At 39.9% G+C, this 18,317-nt stretch overlaps 1 protein-coding gene across 1 annotated transcript in view; it reads left to right on the top strand.

Annotated features, from left to right (window-relative positions):
* The window catches only part of CHAT (choline O-acetyltransferase), a 35,760-nt gene extending 23,105 nt beyond the window's left edge, over window positions 1-12,655 (top strand). The window contains exons 10-14 of the mRNA XM_032232257.1: window positions 110-232; window positions 1,854-1,995; window positions 3,551-3,613; window positions 6,803-6,940; window positions 12,325-12,655. Coding sequence (XP_032088148.1) covers window positions 110-232; window positions 1,854-1,995; window positions 3,551-3,613; window positions 6,803-6,940; window positions 12,325-12,585 — 727 coding nt within the window. The 3' untranslated portion in view covers window positions 12,586-12,655. The remainder of the gene's footprint in view (window positions 1-109; window positions 233-1,853; window positions 1,996-3,550; window positions 3,614-6,802; window positions 6,941-12,324) is intronic.
* Window positions 12,656-18,317: the final 5,662 nt, after the last annotated feature.

Consider the following 18,317-nt stretch of genomic DNA (forward strand, 5'->3'; position numbering starts at 1 on the left):
GACACAATGCTGCCAATACTTTGGATGGCTTGTCGGGAGAAGCATGTTTATTTTTTTAAAAGATGGTGTGAACTTCTCACACTTATTCCTCTTCTTTCTTCTTTTCTAGACTGGTGAAGAATCTGGATTTTGTTGCTTATAAGTTTGAAAACTATGGGAAAGAATTTATCAAAAAACAGAAGATGAGTCCAGATGCCTACATCCAAGTAGCACTCCAGTTGGCCTTTTTCCGGTACGTGAAGGAAATACGTTGACCGCACAGATTTCAGTCTGGGCCAAATTGCCTGCTGTGTCCTTCTCTCCATTATACTGTAAAAGACCTGTGGCTTTCTCTATAGCTTCCCTTAATACAGATTGTTTTGGCAAAGCTACACGTTACACAGGAGCGAGCAGCTGGAATGGGTATGGAACTGAGAGCCTTTAACTAAACAGCATTCTAAATCCCAGGGAGAGCATGGACCATAGAATTGGTGTCCACATGTAGCTCAGAAGATGGGATTGTGTTTGTTGATAAAGAACACAATGAAAGCATATTTTAGAGGCCAATGAATGATAAAGAAGCATATAATTCAGTGGAGTTCCAGGAGAGCCTGCTGTCCACTTTGTGGTCAAAAGTCCAGGCTGTTCAAAGATTCTCTGCCTGGAATAAGAAAGTTCAGAGCAGGCCACCAATCTTCTGCACCTTCAGGTAGAATTAAGGAGAAAATCCTGAGATGTTGGTTTCTTCTCTGACCTGTTTTCTGAAAATTCAAGGTTTTTCTACCGTGTCTTCCCACATGGGGTATTCAGAGGGATGGTTGAACTATCCTCCCATACGGAAACAAGTAAATAAATCCTTCCCAATCCAAATTGTCTTCTGGATATCGTGGAGATAAGTTGAATGATTATTTTTCCCTCTCACACTCAAGGTAGTCAGAAGGGACCAAAGAAGGGGATACAACATTTCCAGGGTCCAACCAAAGTATAACCTGATCCTAGGAATCTTTTGGGGAAGACTCATTTTATAAAACTCTGTAATCCTGTGACAATGCTATGGGATGACGTTTAATGATGCTGTAGCCACACAAATTCCACCACTTACACACTGACTTCAGAACTCTTGACACAAATTCAGAATCTGGAAAAGGGTGGCTTTTGACTTCAGCTCACTTCCTACCTACAATCTTCATAGCCCTCTCTGTAATTTTCCTGGTAACACAGATATATTTCAAATGCTTTTTTCTTTTCATTTTCCATATAGGCTGTCATCCTAAAATTTTCTTTTTTAGTGAACTGTCAACCAAATACTAACTAGGACTCATCCTGCTTAGTTTTTCCAGTTCTACCAAAGGTTAACTAAGTACTGCCATCTAATTGGAAGACTTTCTAAAGAAAGATTTCACAATTGCAAAAGAGGACACACAGCCAGCCATTCCACACACAGTCTAGATAGAACCAGGTAGTCTGTCTAGATGTAACAAGACATTTCCTTAGGTATTGGGCTTCTTAATTTTTGTATCTCTGATGAGAATTTGTTTTTGATTAATTGTAAGTTTGCTTGCCACCCAGAGTCACTTGTGGAGATGAATGGACATCCAAATCCAAATCAATTACACTTTATATTCTGTAGGATACGTCTTTAGACTCCTCTAAGGATTCCACCACTTTTTAATCTAGAACAGAGTTGGGAGGCCCAAAATTCCATTGGCCATTAGATTCTTCCCATAGTTAAAATAGAAGTCCTAAACCCAGTAGAAATTGCAATAGTAAAATATACACCTGGATTAGGATGCTACTGTTTTCAGAATAAGCTGTTTAGAGCTTCTATAATAAGGGGATGATCCAATCAGGATTCTATTGTTGTTCCACTGTAGGTTGAACACGAGGCTGGTTCCCACCTACGAAAGTGCTTCTCTTCGTCGCTATGAATGTGGGAGGGTAGACAACATCCGCTCCGCCACTCCAGAAGCGTTAACGTTTGCAAAAGGAATGGTAGATAAGAAATCGGGTCTCCAGGTCTCTGACTCTTTGGCTTATGTTTCAGGTTTATATATGCATTCCATTTCTATTCCTGTCTTTCTTCTCATCAAGAACCCAAGACAGCTAAGAAGACAAATCTTCTACTGTTGGAGAGGATCATTCTCTTACTCTATAAATGGTTTGAGATAGAGAGGTTGAGGGATGCTTTACTTCTTTGCTTGTCCAGAGAGGACAGGTGTATAGAGAGGAAGTGCAAGAAAGAGAAGAAATACTGGATTGTATAATGAATTTATTGGTAGCAAGTATGGTAATCCTTGATAGATGCTCAGTGATGGCGAGTTAAAAGTAATCCTATGCTAAGCTATACCCATTTAGTAAGCTCAAATGAAGCTGTAACAACTCACCTTAAGGGTAACTATAATGCACTTGCAGAATCAGTAAAATTGGGCATTGTTTAGTCTTAGTTTTCAGCAGGTGCTTCAAAGCAAGTGAGAAAAGAAATAGCAGTATAGCATCAGCTTGAATTCATATTTATCTGTCCCTGGGTTCTTATCACAGCTGAGGAGAGCAGGCCTGCAAGGTGTAGCTACTTTAAAAAGCTTCTGCATGTGGTGAGCTATTCTTTTGCTGATTACACCAAGCTAATTCTTCAGCCACTGAAGCATTTAATGATTGGTTTGTTACTATTAAAACTGCATACATTGTGCTGGCTTCAGTTAGTTTGAATCTGAATCTTGATGGCTTCTGGAGAAGCTTTCAGATATATTGAGTAGAGATGTTAAGAGTTGTAATCCATCAGATTTGGGGAGCACCATGTTGGGGAAGGCAGCCATAAAGTAGGTTGGACAAAACAACCTATCTCTGGACTGTTACAACTTTTTGTATGTTCTTTCTCCATGCCTATAACATAAGTAGAAATCAATATCTACAGTATTACGGAGACTGACATATTCAGCATCCAGTATTTTAACATTTTATTAGATTACAGAATAAAATATAAAAGCAAATAGTAGGACCCAGAGGAGGGAATTGGGAAAAAAGAAGTGAGGAAGAGGGGGAGGAGAGAAAAAAAGATATTGACTTCCGACTCTCTCTGTTGCAGTAGAGCATTAAAGCATTAACAAGCATTAACAAGGATCTCAACTTTTTACTTTTCCATAATAATATAAACTAGCCATTTCCATAATGGCAAATCAATCTAATAGGTAAAACCCAAAATCAAAGTTTCATTTTTTTCCATCTCAAGCACCAAGTCCAGAAGTGATTTCCAAGTAGAAACCAAAGTACTTATATTCCTTTCTTTGAACCAAATTGTCAATTTAGCCAACTCAGCCAACTCCATCAGTTTCTGTACAACTACTCGGCATGCCAGCCTTTTTCTCCATTTTTCACTTGAAGACTGAAACTTAACCTTGCATTTTCAAACTGATTTCAAACTGAACAAATGTTCAAACTTGCATTCTAGTTTAGAATCAGTTCTACTCCTAATGCAGAACTGAACTAAAGGAATTAATCACTGAATTAAAATTAATGGGCTTGCCCACGTGGATATATAAATTTGGAAAATCTCTGTGTTCTGTTTTATCTACAGAATTCTGAAAAAATGCAGCTATTTAAGAGTGCAATAACCGCTCAGACCAATTATACTGTTTTGGTAAGTATCTACTATATGGAAAAAAAAGTTCATTGCTGGGGGGAAAACCTATCCTAGTGATGGTGATGACTATGAAATAGAAGTACTTCACTTTCAAGAAATCTGAGGCTGAAATAGAATATTTTTGTTTATTTTCAACTTGATGTCTGACATAAATCTGTTGGGCTTTAAAGATACCTATAGAATGAGTTACATAGATAAAATTTATTCCAAATGCATTCATGTGCTTTTGAATGTGCAATCCCTTGCTTGCTACTCAACTATGCAGCCACTAGAGGGTAGCAAAGGTACACTTGCTGCCATCTAGTGGCCATTGAGACTTTTGCATCCCAGATCAGGTAGCCTTATTTAAAATCCTAATATGGTCTTCAGGCTAAAAAAAAATTCAAATCCCACCCCCAAATCTCTGTATGTTGAAGTCATTTTGAGACCAAGAAACCATCTATAATTCCAATAAGAAAAGCAAATGTTGAATCCTGTAAGGCTTGAATTTCTGGAAAGATTTTTATCATTAGTTAGGGCAAAAGAATAGAATTTTAAAAGCCTGCCAAAGATTCCCCAAATCAGTTTATACCTAGCATAAGCTTGAGTCCCTAACCTCCTCTTCCTCATCCCCGGAACTAAGTAATTTTCTCTGTAACAGCCCATTCCAATGACTGTCAAATATCTTCTTGAAACCTCCAGTGATGGAACACCCACAACTTCTTGAGGCCAGTAGTTCCACTGATTAATTGAGTCCAGTAGTTCCACTGATTAATTGCTCTCCCTGTCAAGAAATTTCTCTTTAGTTCTCGGATGCTTCTGTTTCTGTCTGTTTCTTCTTGTCCTGCCTTCAGGTGCTTTGAAGAGTAGCTTGACACTCTCTTCTTTGTGGCAGCCCCTCAGTTATAGGAAGACTGCTATCATGTTCCCCCTACTCCTTAAACATACCCTATTCTTGCAACTGTTCTTCATATGTTTTAGCCTCCAGTCCCCTAATTATCTTTGCTCCTATCTTTCTGCAGTCTTTCTAGACTCTAAACATATTTTTATATCGTGGTGATCAAAACTGGATGCAATAGTCCACATGTGGTGCTACCAAGGCATTATAAAGTGGTAATCTTGATTCTATTCCTCTATTAGGGGTGTATTCAGTGGTGGGATTCACTTACCTTCACTACCGGTTTGCAAATGTGATTGCATGTGGAGAAGGTCACACATTACATTGGGGTGGGCGGGAGGAGCATCCAGCAGCCGCCGCTACTGGTTTGCCCAAACCAGTAAGAACCAGCTGAATACCACCTCTGGATGTGTTGCTCTGTAATGGCGTGGCCCAATTTTCCATGTGTCTTAAGATCTGGCCATGATTCCATCACAGTTAGCAGTAACTCCTGGCATGTATATTCTCCACCTCATCTGTTTCCCAAGTGAATGCTGCATTAATTGGATCTAGAGCCAAATCCAGCATGGCTCTTTCCAAGTTCTTGAGATCTTTCCTTCACAATCTTTATTCCAGAAGCAATTCTTCCAGGTGTAGCCTAGATAGCCTAGATTGTTTCATTATTCTTTGCTCAGCAAAGGATTGTGATAAATTAAACTTTGTACCCTTAGCAAAAATAATTTAAGTTTTTCTCTCCCCCCCACACATACTTCTGAAGAATATGTTGGCACCTCCTTTATTGTGTTAGGACACAGCGGCCTCTTTCTCTTCAGATAGGACATTAATCTACTTTGGAAGGATGTTAGTGCTTATAGCCTTATAAATCACACTAGATAGGAAAATATTTTCATTGATCCTCCAATCCATTTCTTGTGATGGGAGGAAACCATGGTGACCTCAGTTTGATCACCTTGCCTTGCACTCATTCTGATGTCAGACAGGCCAACTGGTTTTTTGCTTTCCTAAAGATCAATGGACAGTTCTTGATTCTTTTCTTGGAGTAATTGTTGAACCAAAGCTTTGAAGAATGAATGAAATTGTTAGATTGTAGCAGTGAAAATGTGGCTATTGTTGTTGTTTTTTAATTTTTGGAAGGAAAATTTTAGTCTTTTAAATAAAGAACCCCACATTATACCCATAAACATGTTAAGCTCCATGTCTTTCATTGTCATCCTCCCTTTTGCAGTTTGGGAAAAATTGTCCTGTCAATGTACAATTTACTTGGCATTGCAAAGTTTCTAGACACACTATTGTAAACATTAATGAAAGTAGTTTAATATTACCACCCTATAAATTTATTAAACACATTTTGCTTTTATGATAAAAATGATAAAAATCCTAGAAGGGAGATACAAGATTAATCATACAAATTTACATAAAGCATTAAAATATAGAATTAAAAATATAGGATAAAATAAGAACAATAGCAAATCCAGGAAACAGTACTGGTAAAAAAATAAGATTCTTGACTGGCTCAATCCAATCCAGGACTAAACAGACTGGAGAAATTCTGAGGTGTGTCTGTCAGCTCCATTTGGTAGACCAGACCAGGAAATCAAATCTATAGGATAATTAGCATTTTGTTTTGTTGAGACTGATTCTGATAACAAAATTTTGCAACTCTAATTATGCCCGAACCATTTCTGAATGTTATTTCACTTTTTAAAAAAGCTCCATCCTCTTTTTTAAAAAGCTCCATCCTCAACAAATCCTGCTTATCTCTTTCAAGGTCATCCTTTCTCCTCTTTACTTTATCTCATTGAGTTCAGTAGAGCTCCTTCAAACAGCAAGGCTAGGATTATGTCCTTCTTGACTTTCCACTTCTTTAGAAGTAGGAATATCAAGCTGAACATTGCCACAGAGTCCACAGAGTCCACAGAGTAAAAATGAAGAGCCACAAAGATGATTAGGGGGCTGGAGGCTAGAACATATGAAGAACAGTTGCACAAGTTGGGTATGTCTAGTTTTATGAAAAGGAGGTCTGGGCTGACATCATAGCAGCCTTTCAATCAACCAGTGGAACGACTAGCCTCCAGACGTCGTGGGGATCCATCACTGGAAGTTTTAAAGAAGGAATTAGGCAACTGTTTGTCTGAAATGGTACTTCCTGCCTGAGCAGGTGGTTGGACTAGTAGACCTCTCTTCCAACTCTGCTAGTCTGTTTTCTCAAAATGGAAATAGTTTTGTATTAAATCCCAAAGTAGAAATTGATAGGCTGATGTCTTGCTGCAATGATTGATTCTGCCTCCTTTCTCCTGTTTGGGGCACAGGCTATTACAGGCATGGCTATCGACAACCATTTATTGGGACTGCGAGAGACGGCCAGAGAAAACTTCGAAGAACTGCCAGACTTCTTTACTGATGAAACTTATTTGGCAAGCAATCGATTTGTTCTCTCCACCAGCCAGGTGAGTGAAATTTTTCTGGGATTAATCAGAGGAAGGAATCTCCATTATTCTCACTGTGACAGTCCTTATGAATCAGTGACAACTTGAGATGAACCCGGTGAAGACTTTCTGAGACTCAACAACTCTTTAAAATGTTATGACTTTCCACTTCTTGTGCTTTTGACAAGAGAAATGAATAGCCAACGGCTGTCTGTTTGGGCAATGAACATGGGTAAGGAACAAATTAACAAAGGATAAACACTACTTTAAGTACTGTATTTTCTGGAGTATATGACACACCAAGATTTTGAAGAGGCAAAATTTTAAAAAAAGTTTTTGCACTCTGCAAACCTCCCCAAAATGACCAGTTTTACGCAAAAACGGGCCAGTTTATTTGTCAAAAAAAGGGCATGAATAGTCTTTAGGAGGCTTATAGAGTGCTTCTGGGGGCTGGGGGGGGCAAAAACAAGCAAAACATGGTCCAGTTTTCCCAAAATGGGCCCATTTTTGCTCACAAAAAGGGCATAAATATCCTTTAGGAGGCTTATAGAATGTTGCTGGAGGCTGGGGGGGGGGGGGCAAAATGAGCAAAAGTGGCCCATTTTCACTCATCACTCCCCAGCCCCCAGGATCACCTTGGAAGCCTCCTAAAGGCTATGCATGGCCATTTTGGTGAATGGGGCAGGGTTTCGGGAAGCCAAAAATGCTGTATTCAGTGTATAAGATGCACCCAGGTTTTCAGCCTCTTTTTGAGAGAAAAAGATCCGTCTTATACTCCAAAAAATATGGTAAATCAATGTTCCCTTCCCCAAAAGGTGGATCAAAGCTGATTGAGAGACGTTCAAGCAAAATATAACCAGAAATATAAACTATTATTCTGTCAAAGGGTCATGCTTAATCTTTAAGTGATATGCCAAGCAGGCAGAACAGTGGGAAGAACTGAGAAAAGAACCAAACTGAACAGAATTTATAAATATATTTAATTAAAAGTAAATTAAAATTAATTGATTCAATATCCTTAATATGAAGGTCAGTTTGGTCTAGTGGTTAAGACACCAGGCTAGAAACTATGAGTCCATGAGTTTGGATCCTGCCTTAGCCATGAAAGCCAGCTGGGTGACTTTGGGCCAAAGTTTCACATAGTTGGCATGAAAGCCAACTCACCTCTCAGGTTCATTGGTGTTGTGGAGAAAATAAGAGGAGAAGGAAGGTATATCAAATGTGTTTGCCACTTTGAATTATTTGTAAACATAGTTGAGGTGGGAGACAAGTAATTTAATAAAAAGAATAAAATAAAGAAATGATGCCAGGTATTTAAAAATTCTCTTTCTCCCAGTTTATTTATTTTTAATCTTAATTTTATGGCAGGCGAGTGCTCCAAGCACCCCACCTCAATGTTCTATCAAATGAGGCTCCAGGTTATGCATTCTTATTGAATCCTTCATCAGAAGGGTTGCTAGTTTCTTTCAGCCTTCGCTCACATGGCTGGTTTCAAATGTTATGAAGTGTTCCTTGCAAGTGTTTGCAAAGACCTGCCAAGCATGAAGATCCAAACTGCTGTCTCTCCCTTTGCTCCTCAAGTCAAGATCATTTCATTTGTGGATTCTTTGAGCTGCTCACCCTGCAAGTGTAACATTTCTGTGCACACACAGTCTTAACCCACCAAACTATGTTAACAACCACTGTATTCACAGTGTTCTGTGTGAGATACAGAAGGTCAGATTTTTTTTTGCCTGTCAAAAAATGGTCAGAGGGAAGCTTCTAATGCACAGTGCAGACCAGGAATCTAATAAATCATTTGATCTCATCATGCTGTCTGGGGATTTTTTCAGATGCGACTGTGCGTAAGCCAGCCATCCTTACATAAATTCTCCATGAAACCATCCATGGGTCTAAAAAAAAAATGGGGGAGGGGGGAAGGAATCTAAATAGCTTGATGGCCTTTGACTGGGATACAGCAAATTTATCTGCTTCTTCTGTAACTCTGTTAGTGGGACTAATGGCCTGTCTTGTGCCATTAAAAGCTAAATGCCACTTTTGAAAGCCTGCACACAACAAAGGCAGGAGCGTAAGGATGTCTTAACCTCCAGCATTTTGCTTTTAAAGAAAGGTTTGCATTCCGCAACAATATTGAAACTCAAAGCAAACTGGGGGGGAAAAGAAAAGAACGACGGACGTAGGGCTCGGGGGTCCATAAGAAATAGCAAAATTTACTGCCTCCGAGGCTTTTTCAAGATAATAAATCTCTGAGATTTGAATAAGCTCAACTCTTAAATGTACACTCAGTAACTGTCCCCTGTAAGGGGACCGTAAGGGGAAGATGACTATGTTTCACATTAGTAGGTTGCCAATGAAAGAGAATTGACAATAAAGGAATAACGTTATTTCAAGACTAATGGCTTCCCCTGAACTCGCAGAGGGTGTGCTCAAAAATCTGATTACCTTTGGATTAAATTGGCCAACTGTAGACTGCAGAAGATATATAATAAAATGATCCAATTAAAAGAACAAGCATAGCCAGCTTGGTTGTCCATCCACACAATCATCATCATTCAAAATGCATTAGGATGAAGAAAACTGGACTAGTAGCTTTTGTTTTCCAAACCAAAAGCATCTCCTAAGAAGGTCCTGAAATAATTCCAAAATTTGGCAGTCAAATCGTGGAGTGGAACCAGTGAAGAGGTCACATAGAACATAGAATAATAGAGTTGGAAGAGACCTCAGAGGTCTTCTAGTTCAACCCCTTGCTTGAGCAGGTGAGCTGATACCATTTCAGATAAATGGTTGCAATGTTCCCTCTAATTTTTTTTCAGTGTGAGCGGAAAAGTATAGTGTTTGAGCGGCATATTTTCATGCCTGAGCACCTGATTTTTTTTCACATATGTCACCTAAGACAACAACAAAATCAGTATTATTTGAAACTCAAAGTTATGTTTATTCAAGGTACCCGCTTAATTAAAAGTGTTATATAATATCAGTATCACTTAACAACGCTCCTGCTTAGCAACCAAAATGTTGGCTCAGAAAGTCTGGCATTTGAAGCACGCAAGTCTTAAAGCTGTTGTTACAAGACCCTTGCACCCCTAACCCTTTAGGGAAAAAAAAACCCCAGGGGTCTTCAAATGTGACAGCTTTAAGACTTGTGGACTTCAACTCCCAGAATTCCTCCCTGAGGGGAATTATATATTTGGACTGTTTCATAGTTACATTAGAGAACTACATTGTTAGAACTTAGCACAAAAGATACCTTTTATCTGAAAATCCAAATAGAGTAAACCTGCTATTATCCCAGAGCACTAATGTCATTTGTCCCAATCTGTTTTACGAGTCTGTATTAAAATAGATATTTTCACTAAATTTTATAGATCTATATTTCAGGAACCTATCAGAAGTTAGGGCAAGATAAGAGTAGAAGAATGAATTTTGTTGCAGGTCATGGGGATTTTTTCAGCATCTTAAAAGTGGAGTGCATGTGCATTGAACTAGCAATACCCATTTAATAACAAAAGGAAATGGCTGAATTAAATTTGGTAAAGTTGCAAGCGAGCTGTAAAAAGCTTGTGGTTTTTAAAATCATAGAATCAGAAGGGATACTGGAGGTCTTCTAGTCCAGCCCCTTGTCCAAGGCAGGAGTCTTTATATCATCTGAGACAAATGGCCCTCCAGTCTTTTGAAAACCTGTAGCAAATGAATTAAGATTCCATTGATTTTAATTGTTCTTACTGTCAGATTTTTCCTTATTTCCAGCTTGAGTCTCCTGACAAGTTTCCATTGGTTCTTGTTCTGTCCTCAGGTGCTATTGCTGCCTCCGCCTCCTCCTCCTCCTCCTCCAACAGCACCAACACATTTGCTGCCCAGCGCTGCGGCTGAGGTGAAGCCGCCAAAGCTCCCGCTGGCGCCCCCGCAGCGTTAGGCGGAAATCCGGCAGTGCTGTTGGAGGAGGAGGAGGAGGCAAACCAGCCTGCCACCGCTGGCCACCGCCAGCCACCGCCAGCCCCGCCGCTCTTCCCGCCCCCTTCCCAGCCCCACAGTCCAGCGGTCGCAGCAGAAGCAGCCCCGGGGCTCCGCTGCCGCTCCCCGCATATTCTGGACGGGGATCCCTTGGAGAGGGGATTCCTTCCTGCGAGACCCCATCCAGAAAATGCGGGGAGCGGCAGCGGAGACCCGGGGCTGCTTTTGCTGCGACTGCTGGACTGTGGGGCTGAGAAGGGGGCGGGAAGAGCAGCGGGGCTGGCGGTGGGCGGTAGTGGCAGGCTAGTTCGCCTCCTCCTTCTCCAACAGGCAACAGCACTGCCGGATTCAGTTGTAGCCGCCTGCAAAGGACTTCCACACGTTTCCTTAAGAAATCTCTGCGCGGCAGATAAAAACTTCTGCGCGGGGATTTCTTGCAACGTGCGCGGCCGCGCAGGCGCGCACCTTAGAGGGAACAGTGAATGGTTGTCCAGTCTTTTTTGAAAGCCTCCAGTGATGGAGCATCCACAACTTCTGAAGACAAGCCATTCCACTAGGTTGATTGCTCTCACCGTTAGGGAATTTCTCTTTAGTTCCAGGTTGCTTCTCTCCTTGGTTAGATTCCATCCATTGTTTCCTGTCTTGCCTTTTGGCACTTTGGAAAATAGTTTGACCCTCCCTACCCTCATCTTTCTAGGAGCCCCTTAAATATTTGTACAGTTCTATGATGTCTCCCCTAGTCCTTCTTTTCATTAAACTAAACATACCCAGTTCCTGCAACTGTTCTTCTTACATTTTAGCCTCCAGCCCGCGAATCAGTTGGGATGATGCTTTGATTTGGACCATGTGATGAACATGTGGGTGTGGGGCATAGATTATGAACTTTCAATTGGATGGGGAAAACCAGGAAGCTTTCAGATTCGGGTTTTCCCAGATGTGCCAATATGACATCTCTAATAAAATTGAACTTTGAGGAACTTTGGAGTCTTATTTTGTTGGGGGTGTTACTTGGATCCCTGACATCTGCACTACTTTGAGTTGTTGAATGCTCTGGCTGGTGTCACCTTTGATGGTGTCCAGCCACTGTGTTCTTTGGCAGCCTGCTTTCCTTTTACAACTAAATCTTCCAAACATAACTGCTTTCTGCAGTGAATCCCTCAAAATAAGTGAGATGCAGTTTGTGATTTTGAATGGGTCAAATAATTATAAATTTTACAATCCAAGCACTATGTCTGGTCTCTGTCTTGGAGCTTAATTGATATTTTAAAATGTGTTCAATGAATTGAAGATGCTGATCCTGAATGGGTTTAGCCATTTTCTCCTCCTTTCACTGTCAAAATGACAATCCCAAAATCAGCTCATTGTTGATGTATCCCTAGAGCTCCATAGTGGTGGGCGGGAAGCCTTAAGTTGGCCATCTTATCTTAACCCTGTTTTGTTGTACTTAAAATTAGGTTCCTACCACAATGGAGATGTTCTGCTGTTATGGGCCGGTGATTCCTCAAGGCTATGGGACTTGCTACAATCCACAGTCCCAATATATCTTATTCTGCATTTCAAGCTTCAAAAACTGTCGAGAGACCTCTTCCAGCCAATTTGTCAAAGCCATAAGTGAAAGTCTAATGGACTTGAAAGAGCTCTGTAGCGAATCCAGCTTGACCTCGAAAAGCCAGCAGGCTAAACTGGACGGATGTCCTCCAGTAGCCAAACCCTAATTCCATGCATGTTGCAGTCTTTTCCTTCCTCCTCTCTGCAAAATGTTCTTAATGTAGAGTGATGTTTCTGTAAAAATGCCAGCTATTTATTGGAGGCAGGAGAACTTTATTTTTCTTTAAGCGAGTATTCCTATCCCTATTTATCACAACGGGAGCTTAAATTATTGAGAAAGCTGACATTTCAGTGCTGCACAGAGCAAATGTGTGAATAATGTTTGACCCAAAGAATGAAATTACATGCAATTCATCTCAATGTGAAATAAGCAGTTAATGCTAGTATTTTAGAAATAGCTGCTGTGAATGTGCAATATATCCCATGCATGAGAGTTCCAACTCTCCATAATTTATTCATTTATAAAATTTATATATCGCTTCAGTCGAAACAGGATACAAAGAGCCACAGTGATGAAGCCGATGCAAACATTAAAAAAAGTATAGAAGGACCTAAGAAATGATATTGTGCTAACAATATTAACAATATTAACAATTTCAAGAGCAAGGCTCCTAGAAAGATGTGTATCCCTCATTTTAAGGATGGATATGTGACTCCCAGTTTTGATAGAGCTTGCTGGCCTGGAAAGACCCTGTCCTCTTTTTGTCCTCTTGAGCAATTGACCCATGTGGTCTTGGGAGAAACCAAAGGGCACCATGGATGATGCTGAAGGTCAGTCAGATATTTCCAAGAACCTACTATAGGAATTATCTTTCATAAGAGCACAGTTAGATCTTCTGGAGAAGATTGGGTTAGAAACCAATGAAGATGGGAAGGTATTTTCCTTCTCTTCAATTATTAAGGGCCATTTTGAATCCAGATTTATTTATTTAATTAATTAATAACTGTCTACCTAAAAGGTAAGCCAGGCTAAGAAGCTGATGCCATATCAGTCAGGCAATGGCTATAACAACAACACAATATTGCAAGGCTGAACATGCTTTTCTCCTCCCTCATTTTATCTTCCTGGGAACTTGAGTGGGTTTGTCTGAGATGTTTTCTAAGATTATTCTCTTGATCCAGGCTCAGGCCCCACTGACCATTGCCTTAGTAGTAGCTATTCCTCTTGTCTTTCAACCCCATTCCTAATGCCCTCTAGAGTTACCAGCTCAAATGCTTTACCTGTTATTGTACCTGTATCATATTCTCTTCAAGTAAGTTGTAATAAGTGTTGCATGTTTTAATTGTTTCATTAGGAAAAAAAGATGTTACATGTATGTGACTCAGGGTTTAATTGTTGAATTCCTAGTGTTCATTGAGCTTGTCTTCTTACAAGATGTTTCATTACCAGGGTAGTAAACATCATCAGGGCATAACGGAGGAGCACAAGAAAAAGACCCGCAAGGTTTGTGGTTTCAACTCCAGCTACTGTAAGAGATCCAAGCGTTATCATCGGGCTGTTCCAGAATGTCTTGTGAAGCAGCCCAAGGAGATTCTGCTAGGCAGATGGGGATTTTATGTGCCAGGACAATGCTATTTCTTGGAAGGATCAGAGTTTAACAGATTGAAGGCCTCCTTTGCATGCAGTCTATAACTGTAGTTCAGTACGTGACCCCTCCAGCAAGGACTAGGGGAATTGTCTTTCTGACAGGGACGTGCAGTCACTAGAGGCAAGGGAGGCGGGGCCTCACCAGTCTCCTCAGGGAAAGGAAAGGATTTTAAATAATTTTCTTAAAATAATTAAAGCCAGGGTAGTTGCTACCAGATTTCAAGTCACAGTGGCTTGGTGTCTACTCTCAGTATTAACTAGGAGGAGGCCGGAGAACTAGGGGCTTCTTTTGCATAAGGATTTTTTTCGCCTTTTAAGAGTTAAGCAAGGGTTAACAAGCGAAGAATTCCTTATTCAAATGAGGCATGTATTCTCTTGCCTCCTGTAGAGGGCATTTTTAGAGGCTTTTTAGAGTTTTCTGGGAGCGACTAGCTCAGTCTGACTTCAGAGCTCTGGCTTTTCAAGAGGAAAGGGCGGGGCAGGGAAAAGCAGAGTTGAAATCGTCTCTGAAACAGCTGGAAAAGGTGCGTGTGTGGGGAGGGGGGAGGAATTCCAAAAGTTTGATCGGAAGGCAACAGGGAAAGGGGGGGTATGGCAGAGGAGCTGCTTTCAAGCCTTTGGAAAATATATCCAATCCAACTTCTGTGTTTGTGTTTGTGAGTGAATGAGAGAAGGATCGAAGTTCTCTGTGTGCGTGTGTCTGTTTGAGAGAGGGGGAGGGAGGGAGAGAGGGAGGAAGGAGGAGGAGGGAGAAGAAAAAGAATGGGAAAACTTATTTTGCAAGGGGGAAAAATGCTGTCGCTTTAAATCAGAACTGAGCATGCCTGGCTGTGGAATTCTGGGAGTTGAAGTCCACAAGTCTAAAAACAGCCTCACCGGGGCTAAAGCTGACCGCACTCACTGCTTTCTGATATTCTAGTCTTGTCAGTGTGAACTGTACTGAAATAATTACATTATTATTAATTACATTAATGTCCTGGCTTTTAGTAAGGCAGACTGCCCAACTCACTACTCTTCAAATTCCTAGCTTTTGGAACTAATGATGGAATTAGAGATTCATATTTCTAGAAGCAGAATCCAATTGTAGCTATCAGGCCAGAGAATCAAGGAGGATATGTAGAGTTATGTCAAGAGTAGTTTATTGTTGTTCATTTACAGACAGAATCTTGCCAGATTAAAGCAATTATCTGCATATCTACAGATACTGTATATATATATATAGTCTGTGAAGGAACCGTTTTAGCCCATTTCCTGCCTACCAGAATCTCCAAGCTCTGCTGTTTCTTTGCCCTCTGAGAGGGAACCCCTCTCTCCTGTGATACTAGATGATGTTCTGTCACACTAGCCCTTTCCTCAAATTAAAACAGAGAGCCTCCAACACTCCACCACTGTCAACATATTTTCCTGCAAGGGTTATTTACCCATAACATTCCATCAGAATCTGCCTTCCTGCAATTTTTCTCCAGTAATCTTGCCATCTGGAGAGCACCTTTTGACTCTCCTTTTCAAGTCTTTTTAGATGGCCACCATTTCACCACTCAGTCTTCTCAAGACTAAAGGTGCTCATTTCCTACCATCTTTGTTCACAGGACTGTTTTTAGTCCCTTCTTTCTTCTGGTTGCCTCTGTATAAACCAAATCCATTTTCTCTGTGTCTTTTAAAAATGTAGAGGGACACAAAATTTGTGGTAGAAACCGTTCAAAGCTAACTCAACATACACTACCTGAAAAATGCCAGATTAAAAAAGAATAATGTAAGTCCTATTTCTTCTTGGCTGTATCTGTTTACATATACATTTGCTTTTTCCTGAATGGCTGTTCCTTTCTTCTTTCCACCATTAGACCCATCTGTCTAGAAATTCTTCTGAGAAATGGTTGATCTATTATCTGGTTTGCATGAAATAGTTATTGCAGTGAAACAATTCAATCTTTGTGCTACATAATATAAGGCCTTTTCTTGAACCTTTCCAAGCAATTCAAGTTAATTCCTAGAAATAAATGAAGCAGCAGATAAATGCTCTGTACGCAGATTCCAGAAACAAGCATGCATTCAGATGAAAACTGGGTGTTACCGAGAAGACCAGATTCATGGAAATTTTGAGAAAATTGACAAAAATATCGGCTGAAGTCCTGTTTCAGTCCAATGTAATGGATAAAGCAACGTCTCTTGGACAAAATGCTTGACCATGCATTGTTAAGCAAAACCCAATTTATATTCTGGGCATCCTTCCATCAAACCATCCTATTATGTGAATACACTATTTTTCTCTTACAGTATGTGCATGCTTTGTGGTCGCTTGAATTTCAAGGAATTTTCCATGTCAGTTAAAGTAAGTTGTAGCCAAACGAGAATGCAATTTTACTTTGCAACTTAGAAAAGTATATATCATGGCTATCTATGCAAATCTAAAGGGAAATGTAAAAAATGGATTGGTTAGCGACTTGCAAGATGCATGCCCTGAAGGTTTGTTGGAGATCATGAAGACAAAAATATTGATTTATTAAAGGTTAATGATCAGATCCCTTGGTTTCTAAGGAACATGGTTTTCTTACCTTACTTTATCTGGACTGCAGTTCCAACCAAGGAAAAAAAATGAATCTTTGCAGTTGAAGGCTTGATTTCCAAAGGAAGCTAGTTACCAAATTCTCCATCACTAGCAGGTTTGTGGTGACACAATATAGACAGAACAGCAGCACAGTAAGCACTTCTAGCTTTCCATCAACAAAATCCCACCCACCCAACTAAGTGATTTTGGGCTAGTCTTTAAATCCATTGAATGTGTCCCAATGGAGTGCCCAAAGCTCCTTGCAGATACCAAAAAAGGAGTGTATGTGTCATCTGAAGGAGCTTTGATGGATGTACCAGCAAAGGCCGATTTGGGTATCTGGGTAGGCTGGGTTGTGGAAGCATCAAAACAGTGGATTTTACTCTTCACAGTTTTCACAGCTGCTCTTTTTTCATTTATAAAAATGTTTACATATTTATGCAATATATATTGAACGCACACACAAACTAAGCACTTTATTGGCATCTATACATTTTCTGAGTTTTGTTTTCTTCCTCCCAGTGGATGTGAGTAAGGATATTTTTTTTAATGCTGAAAAAAAGTAAGATGGGTGCATTCATGAGTCAATTTCCCATCTGGTTTGATCCAATACAAAAGTAAAAATTTGGGCAGGTAAGTATATGAATCAGCACACAGGAGAGAGATTGGTCACTTAATTTTTTTAAAGAGAATATCTGGGCTAAAAAAGGAGAAGATGCTCTTTAGATGAAAGAAAAGAGTTGCCTTTGATCCTCTTACAGCTATACAGTGAACCGTATTCTGCTAAGCTGATAAGAGTTATGATGTAGTAACAAAGTGACAATATATCCAACTTTTTATACTGTGTGCTATATTAAAGTCAATATTTTAGCAATATTTTATTTTTATAACATCATATTGATTGATGCCAAATCTAAATGTGTATTTTGCTGCCTCTGTGGTTAGTATGAGCTACAGATTGTGAGTTCCCAGGTATCAAATTGTTCCCATTGTCAGTTTTGAATTTCATAGCACATTGTATACACTAAGAATTTACAGTCCATTGATTGTTGATTGCAAAGGAGTAGTGAATAAAAAGCAAATTAAAAAAACAAACAATAGTAGTGGATTTTATTCTGAACCAAACTGGACACTAATCTTGCTGGGGGGGAAATCTATTGATGTGGTTGCAAAGAGTCAACATCCAACTGGATGGCACATACAATCAATCAATCATTCATTTCCACCAAAGAGGACAACCTATGACCTGCACACTAGCTCTCTATGTACCTCAGTCATATCTAATATGAGCTAATATTTCATTTGCTTATTTTATTTATTTATTTATTTATTTATTGTACCTCAGTCATACCTAATATGGGCTAATATTTCATTTGCTTATTTATTTATTTATTTATTTATTATTTATTTATATGTCACCTTTTTCACCAGAGGTGATTTTAGGCCTTCTATAATGCATCTAAATAAATAGAAATAATAGACAATTTAAAATTCAAATAGGAATTTACAATTCAGTTAAAATAAAACTGACCCATGTGAAGAGTGAAGGAGCCAAGTGCATAGGGAGAGGTCTGTGTGTGTGTGTGTTTTTGTGTGTGTGTGAGATTCTCCACTCCGTCAGCCACCTCCAAAGTGCCGCATCCCCCGGAGTCCCAGTCTAATTGGCAGAGCCCTGTCTTCAAGGCCTTTCAGGAGGCCAAAAGGGC

Source organism: Thamnophis elegans, chromosome 15 (genome assembly GCF_009769535.1).
Source record: "Thamnophis elegans isolate rThaEle1 chromosome 15, rThaEle1.pri, whole genome shotgun sequence".
NCBI classification, from domain to species: Eukaryota; Metazoa; Chordata; class Lepidosauria; order Squamata; family Colubridae; genus Thamnophis; species Thamnophis elegans.